Source organism: Carettochelys insculpta, chromosome 1, assembly GCF_033958435.1.
Source record: "Carettochelys insculpta isolate YL-2023 chromosome 1, ASM3395843v1, whole genome shotgun sequence".
Classification (NCBI taxonomy): domain Eukaryota; kingdom Metazoa; phylum Chordata; order Testudines; family Carettochelyidae; genus Carettochelys; species Carettochelys insculpta.
In genome coordinates, this window is record NC_134137.1 from 238,035,441 (window position 1) to 238,061,408 (window position 25,968).

Genomic DNA, 25,968 nt, shown 5'->3' on the forward strand with positions numbered 1-25,968 from the left:
ATTCTCAGTCAGTTTCTCTCCACCATTCCCTGAAATATCCCAGTCTCCTTGACTAATCAGTCCCTCTTCCCTCCTTGCTGGATCCTCATCCTCTCTCCCTCACCTCCTGTTACTCCTCCCCCTATATCCAGTCTTGGTGTCTATCCACAGCTCCTTGTCCCAGTCTCCCTCTGTTTCCAGCTCCAGCTTCTTACTTGATTCCTAGCCCTTGATTCCTTGCCCAGCCTATCTCAGTCTTCTCCTGCCCCAACTTGCAGTCCAATTTCTCTCACCTCCACTGCTGGCCTTCAGTCCCTATCTCCCCTGCAGGCTCCTTGTCCCAATAAACGTCTCTGTGCTCTGCAGTTCTGGTTATTGTCCCCCCATGCATTTGAATCAGGCAGCTTCTTCAACACTACCTGGGACCGGAATAATGAGTTGGGGCTGGGGGAAGGTGTCCGGGTCTGATCAATAACAACACAGGAGAGATGATCTCCCTACTCTCATTGCAGGAGCCAGGACTGGACCCAGCCTGGCCTGCAGCAGTCCATATCATGGGAAAATTTCAGCCCAAATGGTTAAGTTTGGCAATTTTATAAGAAATTAAAAATAGGCTCTTATAACAGGGAATGCCAGGTAATTTTAATAACAGGTGGCACTGCCAGCCCCCTCTACAGTAAGAACCATATGCATTAAAACATACACTGAGAATGTCAACTGAAAAGAAGGCACAGAATCTCTTTAAGCTACCAAAGAAATATAAGCTTTCCCTTTACTCTCAGGCTTGGTTTTGGGTACATCCTGCAACATGCCCTGAAAATCAATTAATTTGGGCTCTGCGCAACTACAGGGAAAGGAAATTCCACAGAAAAAGACACTTCATTGTGCCCTTTCACTGGCTAGCAAAACAGCACATGGGGAGATTCAGTCTCTAAGGCAGCCGGGATCCTGAGTCAAGTAGGACTTTCTAGGTGAAATGCCAGTACTTTGAATTACATCTGAAAAGAAATCAAAATTATATAGCAGTATAGACAGAACTAATTGGGTTTCTAATTGTTCTCCAAGGGCAGCGTGAACTGCAAGAATCCAACCTGGAGGTGACTAGTAAGATTACTAAAGTAAGGGCTATGTCAGAGAAAAATGATAGCTATCTCTTTGCTAGCAAAAGTGAAAAACATACTCTTTCCTAATACGTAGGAATCCAGAAGGAGATAAAGATTCTACAAATGCAAAACTTGCTAACCCTACATGGTGAGTACTGATTGCTCATCCTTCTAGGGAACAGATACACCCTCTATATGCTCCTACCAACATCTCTCCCGTTCTACTAGCGTCACCTCTGTCCTATTCAGAATGAGCTTTAGCCAACTAGCACTCCTCCAAGCCACAATCTTGGCTAGACGCTTGGTCTGCAACGTCTGGGACAGATGAAAAGGAGACACAGTGCTGAATATTGTCAGCATACTGATGCCACTGCAACCCAAAGTTCCCCTCCATGCTAAACATAAGGAACGATGGAACGGATTCCCATGACATCCTGAGCTCAGGAAACCTTAGAGCAGATGAGCAACTGCCCAACACAGAGCTCATTTGAGAATCAAAAACAGACTCACTCAAAAACAAACCCATCTCCCGTTACCAGGACCTGCAGACACATCAGCAATATGTCCTGGGCTCTTTCTCCCTTCTGACGAACATCCATTACTATGGAAACAATATCAAGAGCCTACGTGGAGTTCAGTGACACTGAAGATGTAGTCTTGTGATGGCCCTGGGAGCAGCCTGAAGCCTCCCTTCCACTAAGTGTCACCAGGGAAAACAGCTCTGAACTCTGACAGACTCCAGCTCTAAGGTACAGAGTTTGATGGCTACTAAGCTGCATTTGGTTCTGGTCCCATGGAAAGCATGTCTGAAATAGGACAGTGAGATTTTTCAAGGCACAAGGAAGCACTCTGTCTTCCCCGTCAATGTCTACGGGAGCCAGGTGCCTACTTTACAAAAGCTCCCCCTAAATGCTTAAAAGGTTTCCTTCTCCCTGGCAAAGGATGCACAAAGACATTACAGGAAATGTTATCAGACACGACCTAACCCTAATCCTAAAAATGACCACTCTGTACAAATACAAATGAAGACGGGAGAAGTACAAAAATGTTACTGTAAGCCTCACAAAGAGCACAGGATTTACAACAGCTGATCAGATTCGGAGTCCAATATTCTATCTGCCAGCTTTGTCAGATACTTGAATGGAAGCAGCAAAAGCCCCACAGTAGGTTGATATGAGATACTGCACGCTGCACGAAGGTTTTATCCTAATCCCAAATCATTACAGTTTGTGGTAGCATGTTTTACTTCCCCTCTGATACTACTTTTTCAGCACCATTACCAAGTGAGTACATACTTTGCAGCTGGTGTAGGTCAAGCTCACTGCCCATACCAGGCATTCCTCTGGTTTCTCCACTGCCCTCACAAGCTTCTGGGGTAGGACCCTCCCACCCTCTGTCTCAGGGACCACCTGCAACTCCCATATCCCACCTCTCATGCAAAGATTTCTGAATGCCCTTTCATCCCCCCAGCCCCATGCCAAGAGTGCGGCGTGCCTCCCATTGCTCCTCCACCAAATGATAAAGTTTATGGGTATCCCTCACCAGTAAAGCAGCATTATGTGATCATTATTTTCCACTTTTACCAGGCCATACAGCCTAGATAATATATGGGATTTCCCTAACTGCATTATCCGACTGCATACTGCAGTATACCTCACACGCAGTGTCTTGTCCTACATGTGTCTATAGTAGGTATGTACACAAAAGAGACACTGGTTTTCATTTCATTATTAGACCCAGAAACTGAATGTGTGAAATGTTGACAACTACTTTCAAATTAAAAGCGCGTGAAATTCAAAGTGTTGCCTCTTTTGTGCAAAGTGGTTTCCAACCAAAAGAAGCTCAAATTTCACATTAATCCAATGAGATACGGGAACAAATGTAAAATTCTGCCTTTTTTGTTGTTTTTTTTTCTTCAAAACTGAACCATTCGTGGAAATCAGAAATGAAATGTAAAGACTTTGATTTGCTGGTGAAAAAATAGCAGGACTTTTCTGAGACAATAACACATCCAAAATGCACAGAATGTTCTTTTTGCGACATAAGAGAAACACAACAATTTATAGTTAATACATGTTGAGGCTGGCACACTGTAAACACATGGGCTTATGGTAGAAGAGTGTCATTTTGTCAGAAGCCAGGGCCCACTTCTGTGTGCTGGTGAAACATTCTCGATTAACAGTTCTAAAGGTGAAACTTCAATGTTTATCCACAGACAGGGTGCACCTTGGAAACCAGCAATGAAGATTCCCACAGTACAGCTCAACCAAGAACTTATGGGACACCCACTCTAGGGACAACGGAGTAGGACATTCTCAGCTACCCTTTCACAGTCCTTGAAATCTCACCTGAATCTACCCACAAGAATGCCGGGTTTTGTTTAGGTGACATGCTCAGTAGAAGCCGACCTGAGACCACCAAAATCATCTCATGTAGACCATCAAACAACCGTCAGATTCCTCTGCATTATTTCTGAGATTTTTCTAATAACCTACAAAGTGTCATCAGTGACTGGAATTTATAGTAAATGGAACAAAAGGTGCATTGATTTCATTATTTGGATATACTGTACACAGTGCATGAAGACCTGAAATCAAGGACCTTTAATAAGGTGCATCAATGAAGGCTCAAACTAACAAATGCCATCCAATGATTGCAAACACAGGCAAAGCATTCACCAGTCTTTCACTGGTCCCTGGTGTGGTAAATGGAAAACTGCATTCCTAGGGTGATCTCAGGAGAACCAAATGTCTTCTGTCTGGCTACTTCATCATCACATAAGGATACAGGATGCACACCCTTTTGTGACAGGCCTGCTCAGCTGGCCACTATTGACGGGGGGTGGACCCAAGGCCGCTTCATACTCCCTTTGGTGTAACTAGCATTCCAAGAGACACTAGCAGGGACTGCCAGATGCCCCCATGTTGCACCCACTTCCTCTCTCCAGCAAACACACACAAATACACCCTGGTGCAACTGCAGAAAAGCCAGGTAAAGAATTACTTAAAGTATGTGTACACTGCAGTTCGATGTCTGTGGTGGGCCCATGCCAGATGAGCTGAGATCAGGCTAAAGGGCCATTTATTATGGGGGAGATGTTTGTGCTTGGTCTGAAGCCTGAGTGCTGAGACCCTACACTTAACACCACAATTAAACAGCCCCTTACCCAAGTCTGCTGGCATGTGCCAACTGTGAGGTTTCAACTGCAGCTTTGTGATGAGGTGTACGAGCTCAGGCCTGCAAGCCCTCAGCATCTGGAACTCCCATGGGCTGCAGGTTCAAGCAAATTATGCCAATCATACTTTCCATAGTTTTTTCAGCAAAGAAACAACATTTTTAGAATACTCACCACATCTGTGTTTGTGATCTTGGCCAGGAGTTCTGTTAGGCTATCACCAGAGAGTGAACTTTCCCCATCATCAAGCTGAAGGCCACAGATGGCTGCTCCCACACTTCCAGTTGCTATCATTGATGGTGGATACATGGCGAAGTTAAAATCTGCAGAAACGGACCCAAGAATTATTCCAAGCACAGGCTAGCAAAGCTGTAAGACATAGAGACTACCAGCCAGAAATACTGAAGTCCTTTCTGCTCTGACTGAGCCAGAGCGGCTAATGCAGATAGATGAGGCTTATAGGTGACCTGCAAAAGAAAAAAGAAATTCTGTTTGTGCCCATTTTTTCTTCCTTTTGATTAGTCTTGGAAGAATTCAATTTTTAAAAATAATTTCAACAGTATTTTAAAGATTCCTATTTTTATCTAAATTTTCAGTTGTGCATAGTTATAGGTTTTATTCATTCCCCCTCCCTTTCTAATTTTCAGTTGCAGAAAATTATTTGGGAGGAAAGAGTCAGACAATTATTTAATGACAAAAGACATACAGACTCAAGAAGTTCAAATTTTATAATAATTAAAACACAAGCTGTCAACATCACATGTCAAAATATACAAAATAAATATCTTTAAATCAAAGTTTGCAAAAAGTATTTTTCTTACTACATTATTTGCAAATTATGATTATTATCAATGGAAATATTTTTGAGGTGAAAGTGATGTTTGCCACTATTTACCAATAAAAGTCTACTTACAACGGATAAAAAGGCCTAAATATTTCTTCCTCTCCTTCCTCTTAGTATAAGAAAAGAGAAATTAGGAGATTTCTACTTATTTTTATATTACAATTCAGGTCTCCTATAGCCTGGAATTCTCTGTACAACAGGAGAACTTGTGGGCATTTGAAATCAAAGGGAACTGAAACCTGGGAATTGAGAGGGGAGAGGCTTTTAGCCAAGACTATTTAAGCCTGTTTTCACTAAATACATACTTAATTTAAATATGTAGTGATATTCTGGACAAAAGAAGCCTTTGTTTAAATTCATCGCTTTGCCCCTCCCACCATCCAGTCTGTCACACCTTTACAATTAAGGGGTGCAAAAGCCCTTGGTGACTATTTGAGGCCTCCAATGAGCCTTCTAGCAAAATCAAGGAAACCCAAGCTAACATTCCTGATACCTTTAGCTCACTAGCAAAACAATTTTCTAAAAATTCTTTCAAGAATTCTTTATACATCAGACAGACTTCCTGAGAGAGGAAGAGTGAGATTATGACATGGAATCGTCTCAGGTTCTATCTGGAACACAGAGAATTATTGAACAAGGGAAAGTTGTCATCAGAAGGCCACCAATTTCATACCAAATATGTTCTACAAAGTGCACAGCGCTTTCTCTCTGAGAGCTCAGTGCACTCTACAAATATTAGAGAACCATGTCTCCCAAAACTCCTGAATGGCAAGTAACTACTGCTTTATCCCATTTTACACATGGCAAAGCTGAGGCACTGAGCCATTAAATAATTCACCAACAGTTCTGCAGTAAGACACAAAGACACCAAGAATAGCACCATGATTCCTGACTCCAGGTTTCCAAAGCTACACACAAGGATCTTAGGGGAACCAACTTATAACTGAAGTGACTCCACTGAAGCAAATGGAATAATGCAAAGAAAACTGAGATGAGAATCTAGTACACTATGTCCTACAGGGACTGTAAATGCACATATTCCTAATGGATCAAACACTGAGCTCCTTTCTCAGGCTATAACATACAACTGCTTTTTAAGCACATCTCTCTTGCCTGCAACACTGAGTTCTGCTTAAAATTGGATGAACAATGGAAGGAAGTCAGGACTTGTCCACTGATGTTACGGAAGTGCTGTATTATTGATAGATATGATATCTTCTCAGAAGAAGCGTGTGAAAAACAGTGTTTCTTAAACTACATTCCACAGAGCACTGGTGCTCCACGAGCAACTCAGAGGTGTACCCTAAGCGTCTGGAAAAATAATTCAAAGTTTTACAATAAGACTCTCTTTTCTGTTATTAAAACCAGATGCAATGTTACTTCTTCATTGTCATGATACCTGATTAACTATCTTCATTTTGTTCTTGCTATACACGTTGCTGGTTGGTTTGGATTTTTTTTGTTTTGTTTTGTTTTGGTTTTTGTGTCTCACAATTTTTCAAAGAAAATTTTATAGGTGTTTGGCATAAAACATTATTGTTTGGTTTTCTGTGGTCTCAAAAAGTTTAAGAAACACTGGTTTACAGGACTCCAAAGTCCAATTTAAAAACATTAATGGCTCACAAAATCAGGTAAATAAGTGGTTTTAAAAATGTGTTAATATTTATGTGCATGAGTCACTGCCCAGGCCTCACCCCCAGTCCATGGAGCAAATAATAAGTGTTTATAAAATGTAAAAATGTGCAAAACCATATTTACATGATAGAATTAGTGTGCACAATCTGTTGCCATTTACACGGACATAAATCTACAGTGCATGCACACACTTCAAACGATTTACAAACATGTAAATGAAGGCAGACTTTGGCTCAGCAGGTCTGATTATCCTTTCCTATGTACTGGCTGTACACCCCATGAGGCCAGGTGATATAGGTCCATTAAAAGAAGTGGGTATAATCTGGATTTAAACGGGTGTACTACAGAAGTCAATGGATCTGATTTACAGCAGCTGAGGATCTCATCCAATGTGTTCAACAAATGTGCTCCCGATCTATCCCAGTGGAAATGAGAGAAGAATCAGGCCCACTAGCTCTTAGAGAGGGCCTTAAAATACGATGAAGAACATGCGAGAAATTCTGATATTAAGCACATCAGCACACATCCAGTGTAACTCCGCTGAAGTCAGTGGAGTTAGCCTAGATATACATTGGCATGCCATGGGATAAGAATCTGGCCCTAACTTTTAAACTACCAATTGTACGATTCCAACATACAGAAATAATAGAGGGGTTGATAGCTACAATATAGTGTATCCCGTCCCTCCTACTTTTAGAGGAGGATGCAGTACTATAAACAAGGAAATTAAATCTTCTCCTCAGAAATCAAACTGAATACCATGAGAGACTGGACTTGTACACAGAGAAGCAGAGCTTCAGAATTAAGAATGGATCTCTGTCCTTCTCTCACCCACCCTGCAGTTTCGATAGGAGGTACTGCAAGAGCCCTCCAACCACAGGATATCACAAATACTATGACCTATGTTTGCCATAACTTAGGCACAATGGGCTAAGTGAAGGGTGGAATCCCAGTCTTCAGTCTGAATTTCCTTGCCTCTTAGGTGTTCACATCAGGCCTTTCATGTTATTTGAATGTAGTTTTCTCATGGTTTATTTTATATTTATGAGTTATGTACTCCCAAAAATTCTCCTCCTATGAAGCTGAATAAAGAGCCACAGTGCCCCTGCCAACTAGCACTGCTGTAGGTCTGCTTCCACGTGTGGTCACATGAGAACATTTCTATGCCCAATAACCTTGTTAGTTCCCTTAATGTCATTCATAATGCAAATGAGACAGCTAGCGAATGGCCAGAGGCCCAGAGTGACTAAAGCTCAGCATCCAGAAAGTCTTACATTGCTCCTAGCTCTAAACTAACTTCCCTCCATAACAAGCACCATAAACTTGGCTATCAAAGCTACACATGCCCAGTCTTTGTTGTACAACAGGCAGCGATTTGTATCACTGGCTTCTATTTTTAGCATATTAATTAACTACTGCAACTGGTAAGGCAAGTGTCTCCAACTGGAGAGTGTGGCGCCATTGTCTGAAGTCATCACTTCATCTCGCGCTATTGAAAATCATGGCAGTGACCTTCCTGCTGATATGAATTTAACCTGACATGCCCACAAAGGAATGGGGGGCGGTGTACCAATTTTGTGCACATGGTTCTCCACATCACCCAGGACCCTATTAGGGTGGAAAGAGCTTATTCAAAGAAAAGAAGCCACATTGTGCTGGGCCACCTAGAGGGTTGAATAGAAAAGGCCGAGGAAAGGAGCAGACAGCAGAATAAAGACTGTAATTAACATATTTCCATATTCAAGCAAAGCAATAACTACGTGAAATGTTTGTCAAGGTGCAACTGAAGCATAAATATTAAGCCTCATATCTGTGGGGATGCAGGACCCCCTCCAAGTCCCTCGCACTCCAGCAAGAGATTTAAAATAAGCTTTTTGTACAATGTTGTTTTCCATTTTACCCCTCCCTCCTCCCCCACCACAAATGACACAGAGCCACATCCTTTACTCAGATTTTACCCATGCAAAACTCCCATGGGGGTCAAGCCAACAGCACTGCTGGGGGGCAGGGGGGTGGGGATAAGAAAAGGGATAAGGACTTCCACATTTGGCCTAAAGAATATACAGACATGTTCTAACTGCTTGGCTGAGATGATGACTATAGTGGGAATCATATGAAAGCACTCCCTCTGTGATACCCGCATCACTGCTATGAGCCAAATTCTTCTGGCAGCTCTAAGTGCAGCTCTCATGGAAGTCAGTGGGAATCTAGCACATGAATTCAAGAGAAGAATTTGGCCTAAGTCTTCATAATGTTTTATGGAATTGCTAACCCACATACAAAAAGATTTAATGATGGCAAGGGCAGTATTTTGAAGTGCTGCAATAGGTATGAAAAGCAAACAGCATAAAGAAAAGAAGCAGATTGTATGAAACCACAAATGGGTTTCATTTTCTATCCCCACTCAGGCAAAACCCACAAGGAGTCCTGTTTTACCTATCATCACTTTATATAAAATCTGATTCTGCAAACTCTTTATAGGTCTGAATCTGCAAGAGGCTACCAACTTTTTTTTTGTGTGTGTGTGTGGGAACTGTCTGAGTACAGCGTCATGCAGATTCATGGATGCAGAGCTATTTTGCTGACTCAACTTGGCATCCAGGCTCCCTGGATCTCATTACCAATCTAGGAAAATGAAAGGTTGAAAGTTTCTCTCCAGCAACAGGGAATTAGGGGGCTGGAACACAGAGATTCTCCAAGTCTGAATAATATCCGGTTTGCACATGCACACTGTGCAGGATCAACCCTACCTTCTTACAATTATCTTTTGTGACTATTCTGGTTTAGCTTTTAATAAGGAAAATTTAATTTCTACGAGATAGTAATTTTTTTTTTGTTACAAATGCAGTCTGCAGTTCCTGTCCTGATGTAGGTAGAATTCCCATGGAAGTCACTGGGAGTTTTATCTACAACAGAACTAAAGAAGCAAGTCAGCAGTCTCCTCAATCTGAAAATGATATTTACTTCCCACTGTATAAATGGGGTAAATTAACCCAGCACGAAAGTCCATGCAGCCAATCCTGGGACCCCATTGACCCACATGACTCAATATTTTAAAAAATAAGTTTGGATGAAAGGAGAGAAGGAGTCCAAAGACTACACTGAATTATTCCAGGTTCTGATCCTACTCCAGTTGGACAATATGTGTATTGCTTTATTATTCATACATGTTGTGGCCTGTAATGCATTCATCAGTACTTTTCGTGCTCTTATATTCCCACTGGACACACATTTACTTTTTCCATGTTAGCTACTTTGTTTTTAAAAGACAAAACCAAACCATTCTTTAAGATTTTTTAGAAATAACATACTAGAATCGGGTACAGGTTGAGCATCTCTAATCCAGAACTCTATCATCCGGCAAACTCCATAATCCATCATGAATTTAGTTAGCTGGACAGCCACTTATCATGGGTGTGGCCAAGGTTCCCCTGGTCCCATAAAAGTTTGTTTCCAGCCACCAGTCTGGACTCTCAGTGTTTTGGGCAGTTATTTAGCTGCAATTTACCCCTAAATGGCTATGTCTACACTAGCCAAAAATTTCAAAATGGCCATGTAAATGGCCATTTCGAAGTTTACTAATGAAGCGCTGAAATACATATTCAGCGCCTCATTAGCATGCGGGTGGCCGCGGCACTTTGAAATTGACACAGCTCACCGCCGCGCGGCTCATCCCGACAGGGCTCCTTTTCGAAAGAACCCTGCCTACTTCGAAGTCCCCTTATTCCCTTCTGCTCGTCTGGACGAGTCACGTCAATTTTGAAGTGCTGCGGCTGTCCGCATGCTAATGAGGCACTGAATATGTATTTCAGCACTTCATTAGTAAACTTCGAAATGGACATTTGTATGGGCATTTCGAAGTTTTTGGCTAGTGTAGACACAGCCATAGTCTTCTAAGAGACCAGTAAAAGAAGTAGCAGTGTTGGTAAAGCTGCTAGAAAATACAACCTCCTGTCATCCAGCAATTTCTCTCATCCAGCAAATTCTCTAATCTGACACCAGTCAGGTCTCAAGGGTGCTGGATGAGAGAGGTGCAACCTGTACAACCAAGCAAAAAGCAAACGTGACACTGATTTAAGTGCTTCAGTACTATGTGTAGACAAGATGGACAAACACCAAATATTTATGCATTGAAGAGTCCCAGTGACTTCAGTCACTGATCACAAAAAGAAGACGAATATGCCTACAGTAGCTTTGATCAAAACTACCCAAAGAAAGTCTGAGAGTATATTACGCATCCTGAATACTAATGTTTACAGTTAGTAACATTTCCCTTCAGACAAGATAAATGGAGGATAGTTCATAAAGCAAGATATAAGTAACTATGTATTATAAACTTAATAGGGCATTATTATTATTATTATTATTATTATTATTATTATTATAACACGCTGCTTAACAGATCATGAGCTGTGCTTCGTGGAGATTTATCTTCCCTGTTATTATTATTTATTGTGTTATAGGAACACTAAGGAACCTCAATCAAGGATTGAGACCCACCTTCTGTTAGGCCCTATCCAAATGAAAAATGCAATGGCCAGATCCATAATTGTTGTAAGTCAGCACAGTCCCACTGAAGTCAATGGAATTATGTCAGGCTGCAGCAGTAGAGGGTCTAGTACAAAGGGTCTTCAGCAGAAGAATCTAGTCCTCCCCTTCCCCACCAGGCACCTTCCTGTAACAAGTCCAGCAACTCAGGCTCAGAACTGCAGGGAGTGAGGTTTCCCCTCAACGCCACTCCATGCCTATGAAGTAATTGTACTGACACAGATATTAAAGCATTATTGTATACACTTACTCAATTACAATACACTTAGTGCTGGCTGGAGTTGGGGGGCAAGAGGGGGAGTGAGAAAGGATTCTGGATGCGGTGATAGTTTATCTGCTGCTTCTAATCTGATTCTTCAGACACCATATCTAAGACAGATCTTGTGCAAGGAAGCCACGGGCAAAACAGTAGAAGCAGCAGGACTGAACCTTTGTTTTGCTGTGAAGCCTGATGGATTGCTATGTGTCACCATCACCTGAACTATCAAAAACCCTTCTTTGTGTCCCAACAGCGCTGAATACCTATGCTTCTTCAAACCCCATTACACTAGAAATAATCATTACCACTTCAGCCGAGAGGCTTTTTTTTCCAAAAGATTAATATGCACAGTAAAGCATTTACTGTATCGTTGCTTCATCTACTGATTTTAGAAAATCCAGGGGCTCCTGTTGAAAGTTACTGCACAGGACCATGTTTTCTATTTTGCGGGATAGCACTTTTCAGAGTGGAGCACAATGGCTCTCAAGACAGAAATAGGAGGATGAGTGGAGAGCTCAGGACATGTCCTGAGAGATGGATGTGGCCCTCAGGGGTACACGATAGAACAATAAAGACAAATTTTCTTCACTTGTGATCTGGGGTTCATGACTCAGAGCTCAGCATGTCCAAACCATCATGGAGAGAGTCTGGACACAGCATTCTGGCACCTACAAAAATATAAAAGAAAGCTAAAAATGAGAATACAGTCACAACAGGAAGAGATTAAGGAATGGAAAAGAACTTGAGCAGAGGCGGAGTGTCGGAGTAAGGATGAACTCTGTGTTGAGGAGGTCGTAATGGCAGATTTACAGACAAGACTTGGAAGGGAAATGAAAGTTTGGGGTCATGGGTGACTCTGAGATTTCTGAGGTCTAGGTTACACAGGGTGTTACCTGACTCAGAGGAAAAAGAAGTTTTTATACTCAAGACAAACTCCAAACAAGACAAACAATTTATCAAAACATTCGGTAGCAGGATGTTATAGAGCAGCCAGCAGCAAGCAGAGGGATGTGTTCTTATAGCTGTTGCACTCATGTAAATCAGGAGTAACACCACAGACCCTCAGCCAAGACAGACAAATAGATGGGAGACAAGCAGATGAAAGATCCAGTTAAGGAGAAATATAGAAGTGTGTATTGTAGATAATGACATGATATTTGAGGTTACCATCTAACCCTCCAAGGGAGAAATTAGATAACAAAGAGAACAGAGTTTCTCTACAAGAATGACTATATGGGGTCAGACCAATGGCTTAATCCAACCCCATATCCTGTCTTCTGATAGGAGCCAAAGCCAGGTGCTGCACAGGGAATGAACTGACCAGAGCAACTATCAAGTGATCCATCCACTGTCATCCACTCCCAGTATCTGCCAGTCAGAGGCTTAGAGATAACCAGAGCATGGGGCTGCATCCCTGAACATCGTATCTAAGTGATTCTCCTATGACAGCAAGAACAATCTCCCAGCACAATCCAAAATTCCACCGCTGTCCACGCAGCATGCCCAACCAAACTAGCAATGGTTACCTGCTGTGTCTTCAAATCCCTTTATTGACACAAAAGATTATGGGACTACAAACAGAACGAGAGGTCACACCTGGTTTGGTGGTCATAGGGGGACAACACTTGAAAACTTATGCTACAGAGGTTCGACCACAAATGAAAAAGCCATATTTAAGAGGGTCAGGATTCAAACTAGAGGAAGACTGCAGGAAACAGCAGTTTCTTAAATGAGACACTCAACAGAAGAAAGTGATTGATAGTAAAGAAAGTTGCAATGAGGTCAAACAGGAAGTGAAAAGAGAGGGATCTATGACCCACAGTCAACTGCAAGATCATTAACCACCCACAAAGGGGCAATCTCGGTAATTGTAAAAGGTCAAAAGCCAGGTAAAAAGTGGCTACGGAAATTGTAGTGGGAGAGATGGTTATGCGTTGGTTGAGATCACTGAGCTCAGAAAGGGGAAATGGCTACATATAAAAGTAAGTTTTACCTGAACTGTTGAGAAGATTTGTGTTACAAACGGAAAAGATATCAAGTGGCAACAGAGTGGTGGATGGTAACTTTGAAGTAAAGAGCAAGAAAAGGAGATGACAACAGGAGTTGGAAAGAAGTTGATAAGAACGGATTTTTCTTCATAGACAAAACCAATGACTTTTTTTGAGGAAAGAAGGGGAAAAGCAGAAATACGATAAAAATGCAGCCCTGATTGTAAAACTAATAATAATTTACACAGTGATATAAGCTTGCTAGTAAATCAAGGGGGAAACAGGCCCCCACGCTCCTGAAACTGCAGTGAGGTTGTATATCCTTTTCATAATATAATAATTCCTTCAAAATAAATTGTGGCAAAAGGGGGAGGAAAAGAAGGTACTCTATTTTTCTCAGCCAGCCCCATCAGTGTGGTCTCACAGGAGATTATCTATAATACCCTGCGCTTTCCATAAATTCTTATGGACAAGGAGCATTGATTTGCTCTCTGTTGAGGCTCAAGGCAAGGGAATGGAATTCATAACCACAACCCATGTGCAAAAGAGCTCAGGTAGTCTGAGAAGAGATACAAAATGGAGGAAGGTGCAAACTGGTCAAGGGCTGAGTAAAGGATAGAGATATGCACATTGATAGATGCTTTGGATGAAATGGAAACAACCGACAGAAAAATCATTGAGAGAGAATGGAGAAGTAACCAGCCTTTAGAACATTAGTTCACAAACTATGGTTGATGGGCTTCCAAAGATCTGCAGTAGAAACAATTTTGAGAAGTAAGGAATTGATGACTGAAGCCCGGAAGGGGAAATGGGTCATCTCTATATCAAAGTGACCTGATAAATGGAAGAACTGGAGAATCATTACTTTAATGCATGAGCAAAGCAACAAAGCAAAGACAAGACAAGGCTGGTTTGAGATGAACAAAATTTAAAGTGATGAGGACTGACCCCTGACAGTGTGGTAAAAGCAAGAGTGAGGGTGTTATAACCGCTGGATGAATGGGTAGGAGAGCCTGGCAAATACCTAAAGCTTCCAGGTCAGAAAAGAAGTCAGGGCAGTTAGGAATAAAGCCCCAATGCTGACACTAGAAGAACTGAAGCCAGTATATACATAACAACTGATAAATCCTGAAGGAAAGGTTTCATTAGCCCATAACAAATTATCAAGAACAATACTGCAGTCCTTAAGCAATACTCCCATTGAATTCAATGGACTCTTGCCTGAATACAGGGGCTGATGGGAATGAAAAAAGATCAGAAAGGTGAGTTGTGACTTGGGTCTTGTGAACACTTAAGCTGACATAGCTACAGTGCTCAAGGGTATGAAAAATCTGACCAGATCCCCAGTTTATATGCAGCTGTGTCAGTGCAAAAACGTTTCCATCAACCTAGCTACAGTCACTTGGGGAGGTGGAGTTTCTACAGCAATGGGAAAAAAAAAATAATCAAAAAAAAACCCAACAACCCAGGTGCCAGTGCAGGCCACACCTACACTTTGGAGTTATACTGGCATAGCTGCTAAATAACTAGGCTGCTGTGGTCCTCACAATGTAGACACAGGATAAGGAAAGCTGAAGTCTAGATTTGGCATGTCAGTCAGGGGTGACATATGAGCAGATGTGTGTGTTTTAATCTTAGTGGTTAAAAGGTTAATTAGATTTAAAACATATATATTTAGATAGACCCTAAAATGTTATTTAAAGATTAAAATCTGTACAAGTAGCGAAAGACAGTTATCAACTTTCAAATGCCATTTTACAACAGTAACTAGTTATAGTAGGGTGACACCAGAATGCCCCAGTCTAAACTGCTTTGTACTAAATGATGCACAAATACATAGGCAGAACTAATTCCTGTTCCAAAAAGCTAACTATACATTTCCATCTGTAACATGAATGATTGTCAGTGAACTGTAATTCAGCCTCCTCCTCACAGAACTAATGATTAGACCTCTCATAGGCAAATATATTTCAATCAACAACCACAGGATGCATAATTTTACAGGACGCTCTTAAGTAGCTTAAGGCTGAGTATCTAGGTCTTATTTTTTAAAAAAGGATTGTTACATAAATTAAAATTATTAAAATAGGTTGAAAATTTAAATTTGAATACTAATTTAAATTTCATAATTTAAACATTTTCATGGGGTATGTTGAACCTAAAAACAAGTGAAAGAGAAAATATGACGATTATACAGATGAAGTGAAAATGACTGTTTAGTTTCTTGATTAACCTGCAGTACAGTAATAAAAGTGGGGCTTTTTTAGTGTCAGAGACACAAAACAAATCTGATGTTACCATTCCTTCTCTTTCCATAATCAAGTTGTATCATGTATATGGCATGTGTTTACATATAATACTTTATCTTGGCAGCGTCACTGTAACATACATATTTGACAACTTAAAACAAAATGGTCTCCCCAACTCTTCCTCCTAATACTAAAGAATGAAGTGCCTATAATAATATGAAAACTTTGAAACAACACAAGACTTCATAAAGAATCTGTTAATATTCCATTGTAACTTCTGCTATCTTTGGATGTACCACATCTGTCCTCAGAAACCACCTATGACCCATTTAAAGTGAACAGATAAAATAGAAAAATCAAAGGTCCTGATCCAGCACCTACTGAAGTCAATGGCAAAATTTCCATTTACAGTAAACTCTTTCATATCCAGTAACCCTGGGACAGGGAGATTGCCAGATGTTCAAATCTGCTGCTTCATAGAGAGGCAGTTGCAGGATCCCTGACAGGTGGGCAGGGGACCCTACCAGCAGCTCCAGCCCTGGGGAGCCGGCTGGGTCACGGGGTTCAGGGGAACTCTGGCATGGCATGGAGCTCTGTCAGCAGCCCCGGGGCCGGGAAACAGCCAGGGCATGGAGCTTTCTCAGCATCTCTAGCCCTGGGGACCTGGTGGGGGCCTGGGGAACCCTGGGAGCCCCCCAGCAGCTCGGAGGGTGGCAGGGCAAGCACTGAGCAGACCGCCCAGAGGGGTGGGGCATTGCTCCTGCACTCAGTTCAGGAAGCTCCTGTTTGTACCAGTTGTTTGAGAGTTCTCGTTGAATGAACACTGAATAAAACAGAGTTGACTGTATGTATATAAATGGCAATTGCCAGTTATATATATAAATAGCACCTTCTCATGCAACTTGTTTTTGGGTGCTTTCAAAGCCATATTTCTTTCAATTTTTTTCATGTATTTTTCTGGCAAAATTTCCATTGACTTCAATGAAAGCCAGCCACAATCACCCCACGATGACTTAATCAGTGTTGGTGTTCTCCAGTGCAAGAATTCTGCATTAGAACACACACAATCTTAAGACCTGATCCTGGAGCCCTTAAGTGAATAGTTCCATGGGCTTCAAAGGCCATGTGAGCTAAGGACACAGGACCGGGCCCTTTATATCATTAGCTGTAATCTACTTTCTAAGACCACTAAAAGCAGGAAGCACTGACCCAAAACCCCTTATCTTACCTGTGGCACAAAGGGCAATAAATGTTTGTGCATGTTTCCGGATCAAAAGCAACTTGTCTTTAGGTAGAGGCAGCTTTCTTAGAATGTGTTCAATGAAATCATGTGGAGTCACTGCTGCAAGATTCCACTTCAACTTTCCCAGCACCACCAGCTCCCACTCCTGAAATAAGAAAGAAAAGACAGAAAAACCATAGGCAGGCCTGATGAAAAAGGGAAAAAAAAACTACTCCTTTTACTGATTGTGAGTATATCACTGCTAAATTGGTTTTGCTTAAACCTTTTTTCAAAATGCCTCTGAAGCTTTGAAGTTGTTGACTTTCCCTTTCCTTCATTTTTTAAATGCTGAAAATGTCAAGCTACACTGAAAATAATGAGGCCTGGCAGCTCCTGCCAAGATTTTACTTTTTTTGTATCCAGTGTTGAATGCCCACCCAGAAAGTTTAGCCTGCAATTAAATATTGCCAAGGTCACTGTGGTCCTTCCCTTGTAACCTATTTTGAATGGCTATAGTGCTTAATTTATAGCCATTTAAAGCCCAGTGGATAACTATGAATGCAATAGCCAAGACATACATTTTCTTTTTTCCACTGGGAAAGTTAGAATCACAGCATGTTTTTCCAGAATTGTTTGGTCTCCTTTGCTTCATACAGCATTTTATCTATGCCACAGCAAGTTTTGCAGAAGGCAAAATAATATGACACATCCAAGAAGAAGCCTGTAAGACATCTTACAAGGTAACACATAGGACCCACTCTTGCATTCTTTGCACACACAAAACTCCCAGAAAAATCACAAGAAGTTCTTGGGTGTACAAGGAATGATGGTTCAGACCCTTGAAGTGAGCTTATAGCTCAAAAAGGGGGTATATGTAAAAATGGCATCTTCTCATGCAACATATCTGCTTTTGGATGCCTTCAGAGAGCCATATTACCTTCAAGTTTGTCATATACTTATTTTACTGTTATTCCTTCTACAGAACCATCGTAAGTTCAGAGACAGGGAGCTAGTGCCTACTCCATTTCATGCACCATCAGAACTATTAATGACATTTAGTTTATAGTCCCTTTAATCTCAAGGATACATGAGCATGCAGATAACCTGCCTCTCTCTCACAGCCCAGTTTGTAGGGCTGACAATTGGAAAAAGCATCTTTTTACTTGTGAACATAGTGGAGCTGAACTGATATCTGTGAGAGACAAGAAAACATGTAACCCTGCAATGGTATTTTTACAGTCACTTTTCAGAGAAGAACCTTCTTTCAAGAGGTAGCAGCTGTATCAGAAACATTGCTATTGGTATAATACAGAACTCTTCTAAACCTGGAAATCTTCTGTGAAGATGTTTCCATAAGGGCAACCTTAAAGAAGTCCTGCATAACTTCTTAAGAAAAAGCATGAAATATATTCATACGATGACAATTAAACGCATTAAGGAAAGATCTTTCTAATATATACTAACAATCAGAGGCCCCAACTCAGGGAACCATCTTTATTCAGCAAACCACTTAAGCATGTGTTTAAGAACATGCTTCACTCCCCTGAAATCAAAAGAGTTATTCATGTGCTTAAGAGCTTTCCTGAATTGAGGCCACATTGTTTAATATAGGTAATATCACTAGAGGAACTGCTATCAATATATTAAGCATGGCAGGATTTTTGGGTAAGGCCCTTCCTTCTATTTTGATTTTGCAACTTTTCCATAGGTAGAACTCCACTGGCTTCAATGGGTGTTTTACGTAAGAAGTACTTGTCTGAATCCCTCGCCAGATCCTACACATTAGAACCTGTGAGAACAGAACTACTTGACTGAAATGTACAATCTTATAAACTATTAATACTTAGCACTTACTTACCTCTTCACGTTTCCCAAGTGCTGTAAATATTATTTCATCAGAAATCACTGACATAAAAATAACTTGTTTCAGCTGTTTCACCTTAAGAACTGATCCTCAGCACCTGCACAACATGGTCCTTATTTATAACCATGCTTAACGGAGCTGAATTTTGATAAATCTCACCCTTTTCCCTTCTTATCACTGGGAATTTACATTTACAAAAAAGGGCACAAATATTACCTACAATTTTCTAAGTTATAAATGTATCACTTGTACAGGCAATTTGTTAATGTCACAGTATGAAGCACTTTCTTCTGCTCTCCCTAGAATCAATGGCAATATTCCTACTGACTTCTTCAAGAGCAGGATTCAACCATAAATGAAAGGAATTTAGAAACAAGGCTTACTGCATTGAGAGTGAAAAAAGTAAATTTTCCAGAGGATGATAAAAATCCTCCAAGCGTTTTCATTTGATAAATATCCTGAATAAAACCGAGTGACATTTAAAAAAAAATCCCTCTTATTGCAGACAGATCCTTAAAACTGAAAGCAGAAAAGAAACTGCAAACAGAAGAGATTCTGGCAATGGTTCAGGAATGAAGTCATTTTCACTTGTGCATGTCTGACACTGGATGGCAGTGCAACACCAGAGCACCATAAAGAAAGCACCTTTACAAAGAACCCATCTGAGAAAGGTTCTTGCCCATTTAAATGCATGTACATATATGTATGTGTATGCTATCAAAAAGAGGTATTCTGCTCAAGATGCATAAATCTATTAAAAACACAAATAGTAACCAAAGCCTTCAGATTCTATCTGAGAGCATCTGCCAGCCATTGTGTTAAATGTATAAATTAGAAAAGATCAAGCATACTAAATATTAGTCAATTATATGTAGTCCACATAAAAGAAAGGGAGAATTTTGCCACCCAAATAATCAAATCATTTTCATAAAGGGAGCTTCGCTTGATCACTTTCTATCAGTGCATTGAAATCTTAAACGCCTTCAACTTTTCAAATATTGTTTAACATGGGTATGGAAATTCACTATTTGATGGGTTCTGGAAGGATGGGGGAGGCTGTGAGCACAAGACTTGTTGGTGCAGTGGGAAAGGGGCACACTGGAGGTAGAGGGGGGCTGCTTACCAGCAGCTCTTGGGGTTTGATGGAATTGTCCGTATATATGCAAAGTTTCTCTGCAGTGAGGGGGATTGTCTCTTTCAGCTTGGAGGCCAAGAACATGCAAACCGCCCCCAGCAGCTGCAGATGGCACTTTCTGGTGGGCACCACGGCTAAAAATCTGTCCAAGTAATTCATGGCTAGGGGGAAAACCTCTTCTTCACACTTCTGCTCTTCACAGACCTGCAGGCAAGGAGTGGGGGCGGGGAGGAAAACGAGAGAGAGAAGAAAAATGACTGATCACATGAAATTTACCAATGGTTCTTTTCTACATTTTTTTTTCCTTGCGGGGAGCTAGATCGGGGGGCGGGGGGGAGATCCCTGGAGAGGCTGGGAAGGCTGTCAATCGGCTTTCACATTCCTTTGGTTCATTCAGTAAGAAATGAATTAAGTCACAGTGTGGGAGCCGCGAGCCCATCGAGCTGCAGCAGCAGCTTCAGACTTTGCGACCCAATTTTTTCTTGTTTTTTTTTTCCCTTCCCTTTCCTTTTTGGATTTCGTCATATTTTCAAAAAATAAATAAAAATACCCACGCTGCCCCGGGGGCCCCTGTTTTTGGAGCGATGGCAGCCCCAGGCTCCCCTCTATCATTCCCGACAATTGTAAAAATTCCCTAGGGGGGTGTTCCCCAGCCCCGAGCCCGCGACTCGGCCGGGGGGGGAGGTGGGGTGGGGAGAGCCCGGAGCCTCAGCAGGAGAAAATGATTTCAACAAATGATCAAAAATCCCAGCCAAGGGGGAACGGGGCAAACTGCACATGAAAAGCAAGAGGAGGGTCTGGACTTCCCGGCCTGGGGGGGATGGGCGGGAAGGGGTCCCCCCCGAGCGAGATCTTAAGGGGAAATGATGGGGGCCAGGGCAAGGCTGCAGAGTCTGAAGGACTCTGGGCCCACCGCCGCCTTTCCCGGTAAGTATCGGGGAGAGGGAGGAATTCCCCAGCACCTCGGGCTCCCCGACAGCTTCCCGTCAAGCTGGGGGGGCACAGCCACGCTGAAAAGGGGGTGTATTTCGGATCCCCTCTTTTGGGGGGTGGGGGTGGCTCAGCGCCTCTGAACAGCTGCATGCAAAGCAACATGGCGAAAAAACGGCACGTCCTGAGCAGTGCATACGTGGGCACAGAAATACTTGTTGGGCAGAAATAAGGGGGGCATCCGTCACCCCTGGATTTTTGCACGGCATCTGGGGCAGCTCCCCTTGCCACAGAAGCCTCAGTGGAGCCGATCCCACAGCCGGGGGGAGCAAGGGGCTTGCTTTTCCTTGTTTTGCAAGTGACTTTTGCAACTTTCCTTCTCCCCCGTTTTGCACCCCTCTTTGCAGAGCAGTAGCCCCGGAAGGGCACTTTTCTTCGTAGGTTCCCATTCAAACGACCGAGACACAATCATTTAAGATCCCCTTGTTCCTCCTCCCCACACCCGACAAAAAAAACACTGAATGAATCCGCAAAAACCCTGCTCTGGAGAAAGCACTGAAAGCAGAGCAGGGACAAAACAACCTCGGGAACTTGCAAAAGAGAGAGCTCGGCAGCCACCCACCCTGCGCAAAGGGGGCCCCTAAACTCCGGAACTGAGGGCGCAGAGGGGAGACAGACAGATGGGGGGTGGGGGGTTAGCTCTGCCTGCCAATTTCATACCAACCTCCAACATCCAAGTCGCCACCATCCTCCTCATAAAGGGCTGGATGTCCTTCTGGACGCACTTGAAATAGGAACATTGGGGCAGATACCTTTCTTCTATGGTTAACAAATTGTGCAAAACGCGGTCATCGTAGAGCAAGTTCGGGTCAGGCAGAGCTCTCCGCATGGGATCCACCTCGCAGCACAGCAGCTCCATGTTTCCAAAGAGATCTCCCTCTTTCTCGGATGGAAAAGTTTTGGGGGAAGGGGGGAGGGGAAGGAGGGGGCAAAGGAGGAGGGGTGAGTGGGTGGGAGGCAGACTGCAGGGCTTTCCAGCTCTCTCCTGCCTCCCTTGAAAGTTTTCTCTCCCCCCCTCCAGCTCTTGATTTCTAGCCTAAAGTTGAAGCAAAAGTGACGCAACTCACTAGGGCAGGCAGTTCTCTCTCTTGTTATTATGGAGAACAGCAGCTGGTCAGATGTAACATCAAACGCGTTTTTTTCCCTCTATAAGCTAACAAGGAACCAGGAGGCCCTTGTATAGGGCGCGCACACACACTAAATGACAGCTTCTCCTTTTCTTCCTTCCAGCGACCAAACAAAATCGCTCCAGACTTTCTGCTGCACCGGGCAATCTGGATCTACAGAAAGTTTTTTTTTTTTCTTAATTGCTTATTGCAAGAACAGCACCGAGTGGCTCAACTAAAATATCAGGCTAGTTTTGTGTGTTAACCCTGTTGTTTCCTCGCCCGGTGGAGAGCCTCCGGTTTCTTCCAGATCACCAGGTTTTGGAACCGCTCCCCCTACCCCGTCCTTTCCACCCACGCCCCCGCCCGCAATCCTCCTGACCTGCAACCAGGAGGAAAACTTGGCTTGCCAAAGAAAAACTAAAAGCAAAACGGAGACTGCATAAAAGAAGATTCCAAGGCTGGCTGATGCTTGTCTGTTTTGCAGTATATTCACGCTGGCGTTGGGAGAGATCTAGCAGTAGCCACAATGCAACTTCCTCGAATAGGTCTCTGTGTTTCTGACTAACAGCCACAACTGTTTTAGCACTGCATGGTCACACACACTGATATAGCTTTCTAGGAAATATAACAGGGGGGAGCCAAGGGGTGGATTTGTCCCGAACTCGCGCTCTCTGACTTCCACCCTTCAGCACTGCATTTTTTCCTGCTATAGTTATTCTAACTATCCTTTTTATTGCAATTTTTAAAGTGAGATTTCCATCATGCTTGATTTCCTCCGAGGCTTATTCACGTTTAGCTTCTTTTGCATCAATTATTTTACCCACGGAATTTAACTTTTCTTCCGTGTGTTTTTAACCTTTTCACAGCACACCTCAATTCACTGTCACTCCTCTGTATCCCCCAGCCCATGCAAGGCAGCGTTTTGTGAAGTGTGTCAGATTTCTTGCAGCCCTGCTGGAACCAGAGAAAAGGAACTATATGCTCTTAAAGATGGGTTTGCATGAAAAGTAAGGGGGTCCGGCAGAAAGTAAAGAGGTAGATGTGGCTAGCAAGCCTCCTAGACACCCTTTATGCCCCCCCAGTAAAATGAAGGTGGAGCGAAGGGAAAGAAAATATCACTTTAAAAGTATGAGTTAAGAGTTTGGGGAGCTGCTTCCCCTCCCTCTATTTGCATAGCCAATAGCTCTGGGGCGTTTGCTGCTGCGCGCTGATTGTTACTGGGCAGATTATATTTTAAGGAAGAAGCATTCCTCACTACATCAAAAGAAACCAAGGAGGGGGTGGGGGGAGAAAAAAGACAAATAACGCGCGCGCACACACACACATCCTTCTGACCTTATCAACTGGGGGAAATGAGTAGCCCATCTACTGTAACAATAATAAAAGATCAGTAATTGCTGATTGGAAATTGGTAATCACCCCCCAACAAAGAAAAACCCCACCCACCCCTTACCCTCAAATTACAGGTCAAAACGAAACAGTGTCTGCTGAGGATGAAACTAGCTTTGCGTTGGTTTCACCGCATGAGGAATAAAGTCACATTTAAAAACAAAACAAACCGATTGGGAGGGATGTTCCCAGCCTGAGGAGCTGCTTTAATGATGGTGTGAAATGTTTGTTTAAAGACAAAAAGGCAATCTGAATCTTGTGTGCAGTACATTTGACGTTGGCTGATGAGTAGAGCTATCCTAATAAGGTGTACAGTATGCATATTATCTTCATCCACCTCCTCCCTTCCAAAACGCCACACGTGGGTCGAGGTGCTTTCAAATCCATGCAAGGTATGGTTTAAATAATTTTTAGCTTCTTAGCACGTCATTGTCTGGGGGGTTATCAGTAAAAGTCCGCAAGAGAAAGCAGTGGAAACATATCTGCCTTGCGAATTTTGTACTTTATTAAGGCATTTGGGCAAAGAAACAGGGTGGATTCCCCATCCATGCATGCCCATTAAGGTCTTTGAACTCAGACTTGTTAGAGGGCGGTATGCTATTCAATGAAAGAGCCTCAGCCTTAACTTCTCCCAGGCATTTCTCCTTGCTATTACCTGGCTGCTCTTATATACGGGGAGCGCGTTGTGTCAGTGAATCACCCCCCAACCCCCCCCCCAAAAAAAAAAAACAACCTCGCTGTATTCACAAGCTCTCTTGCCTGGTTTTGTCGTCCCCAAGGCAGGAAATTGTGGTTATTTAATATTTTAAAGACGAAGAGGGAGGGATAAGATATCCATTTGACAAAAGTGTCTAAGTTTCACAAGCTGTTAGTTTTCTGGTTGGATTGGAGAGAATACCACATTGTCAAAAAGCAGAAATCTTTTAAAAGAGAAAACACGCAGGAACCGTCACCTACAACAGCTCCGGATAGCAGGGGGGCATTCAGGAGGGCATCTCGCACAAATTCTAGTCCAGGTATACTAGTGGAACTTTATTTGTAAATAAAAAACTTGACGAGGGAACATTTCAAAACCGAGCAAACATTTTGTTGATTTTTTTAATGAAAACCATGCAAATTGCATCTGAAAGGTGCCTTTTACCTACTGAGGTGCGGGGCAGGAAGAGTTAGTCCTTTCAAAACGCCTGCTTGTGTTCAGTACCCGTTTTCAGCTCCCGACACCTATTCTTTGAAACGCTAACGTTAAAAAGTCTGTGAGGTTCTCAGTTTCCTCTGCACGGCATAAAAGGGGCTATCGCTTTGACTGTGTGAGAAGATGAGGGTTGTAGCTGTAGTTCTGGGCTGCATGAGAAACCCTGTCATTTTCCGACCTCTTTGGGAGTGTATTAAAGAATTTAAAGAATAAAGGAGCAAAACCAACTTCCCTCTTAATTTTGTCCTTATGCCCAGGAGCGCTTCTCTAATAAGTCTATTTAAAAAAAAAATCCTGCTTAACATTTGGAGACAGCAGATGTTTTAACAGTCTCAATTTAGAGATTAATCGAGTGCCATATGTTGAATACCACCCCCTTCCCCCGTAAAACTTTTCACACACGCTTTCTCTTCTTCTGATGAGCTGTTTTGGCAGTTAAAGAGCATAAATGATTAAACCAAACACTGAGAGTATTTTTTTTAAACAGACACGCATTATGCTGATGCCAACACCTTGCAAAAATGACACCCGTTTCTGGAACGGTTGTGTGTGCAGCCTCATGTGGAAATCGCTCCCCGCAGTGATGCCCTGAGTGCAGCTGCAGCCCGCACACGCATGCTGGATTTTCGCGGAAATTTAACGTCATCCTGCCAATACCCGTTGGAATCATTTTCCCGGGAAACCAGCGCCTCTGCTGCTGCTGCTGCTCAGTGTCATGTTCCTCCTGAAGGGGTAGGCTCTGCACGAGAGGAGGTGCTGTGCTGCTGTTAACCCTATTGCAAGGGGTTAAAAGGCTGTAATCCGATCTAAAGCTAAGAGGCGTTGGTTTTAGGAAACCTTTTCTAGTGACGCTATTCATTTGCATTGATAATTGATGCAACAATGAACGGTACTTTATTACTGCTCTTTTTCATAGGAAAGCTCTAGGTCATAGGGAGAGCCTTTATTTCGTCTCTTATCTAGGAGGGAGTTTACCCATGAGTAATTTTTTTTTCCCCTGCTTCTTTGGAAAAAATAAAGTAACTAAACAGCTTAAAGATATTTCCAAGAGCACCGTTAGATCAGACTTTCTCTTCGAACCACAGACTAACAAATTTGTGCAAGATTTTTTTTCACAAATACATTATTTAAACAGAGGGCTATTTAAATTAAATAAATATTTAATTGCAATGTTATAACATGAACACTGGAGGATTGGGCATTAGAATCTAAAAGTGTAATGGACTAAAAACAATCCATTCCCCACCCCACCCCACAAGTAACTCCCACCAGCTGGATATTTTTCTC

At 42.4% G+C, this 25,968-nt stretch overlaps 1 protein-coding gene across 2 annotated transcripts in view; it reads right to left on the minus strand.

The window, feature by feature from the left end:
• The window catches only part of CCND2 (cyclin D2), a 60,216-nt gene extending 37,628 nt beyond the window's left edge, over positions 1-22,588 (minus strand). For both annotated transcript variants that reach the window (XM_075003006.1, XM_075002999.1), the window contains exons 1-5: positions 22,480-22,588; positions 21,656-21,870; positions 19,990-20,205; positions 17,009-17,168; positions 4,432-4,580 (exon numbers count right to left, since the gene is read on the minus strand). In XM_075003006.1, the coding sequence (XP_074859107.1) occupies positions 4,432-4,580; positions 17,009-17,168; positions 19,990-20,205; positions 21,656-21,850 (720 nt within the window). In that variant the 5' untranslated portion in view covers positions 21,851-21,870; positions 22,480-22,588. The remainder of the gene's footprint in view (positions 1-4,431; positions 4,581-17,008; positions 17,169-19,989; positions 20,206-21,655; positions 21,871-22,479) is intronic.
• Positions 22,589-25,968: the final 3,380 nt, after the last annotated feature.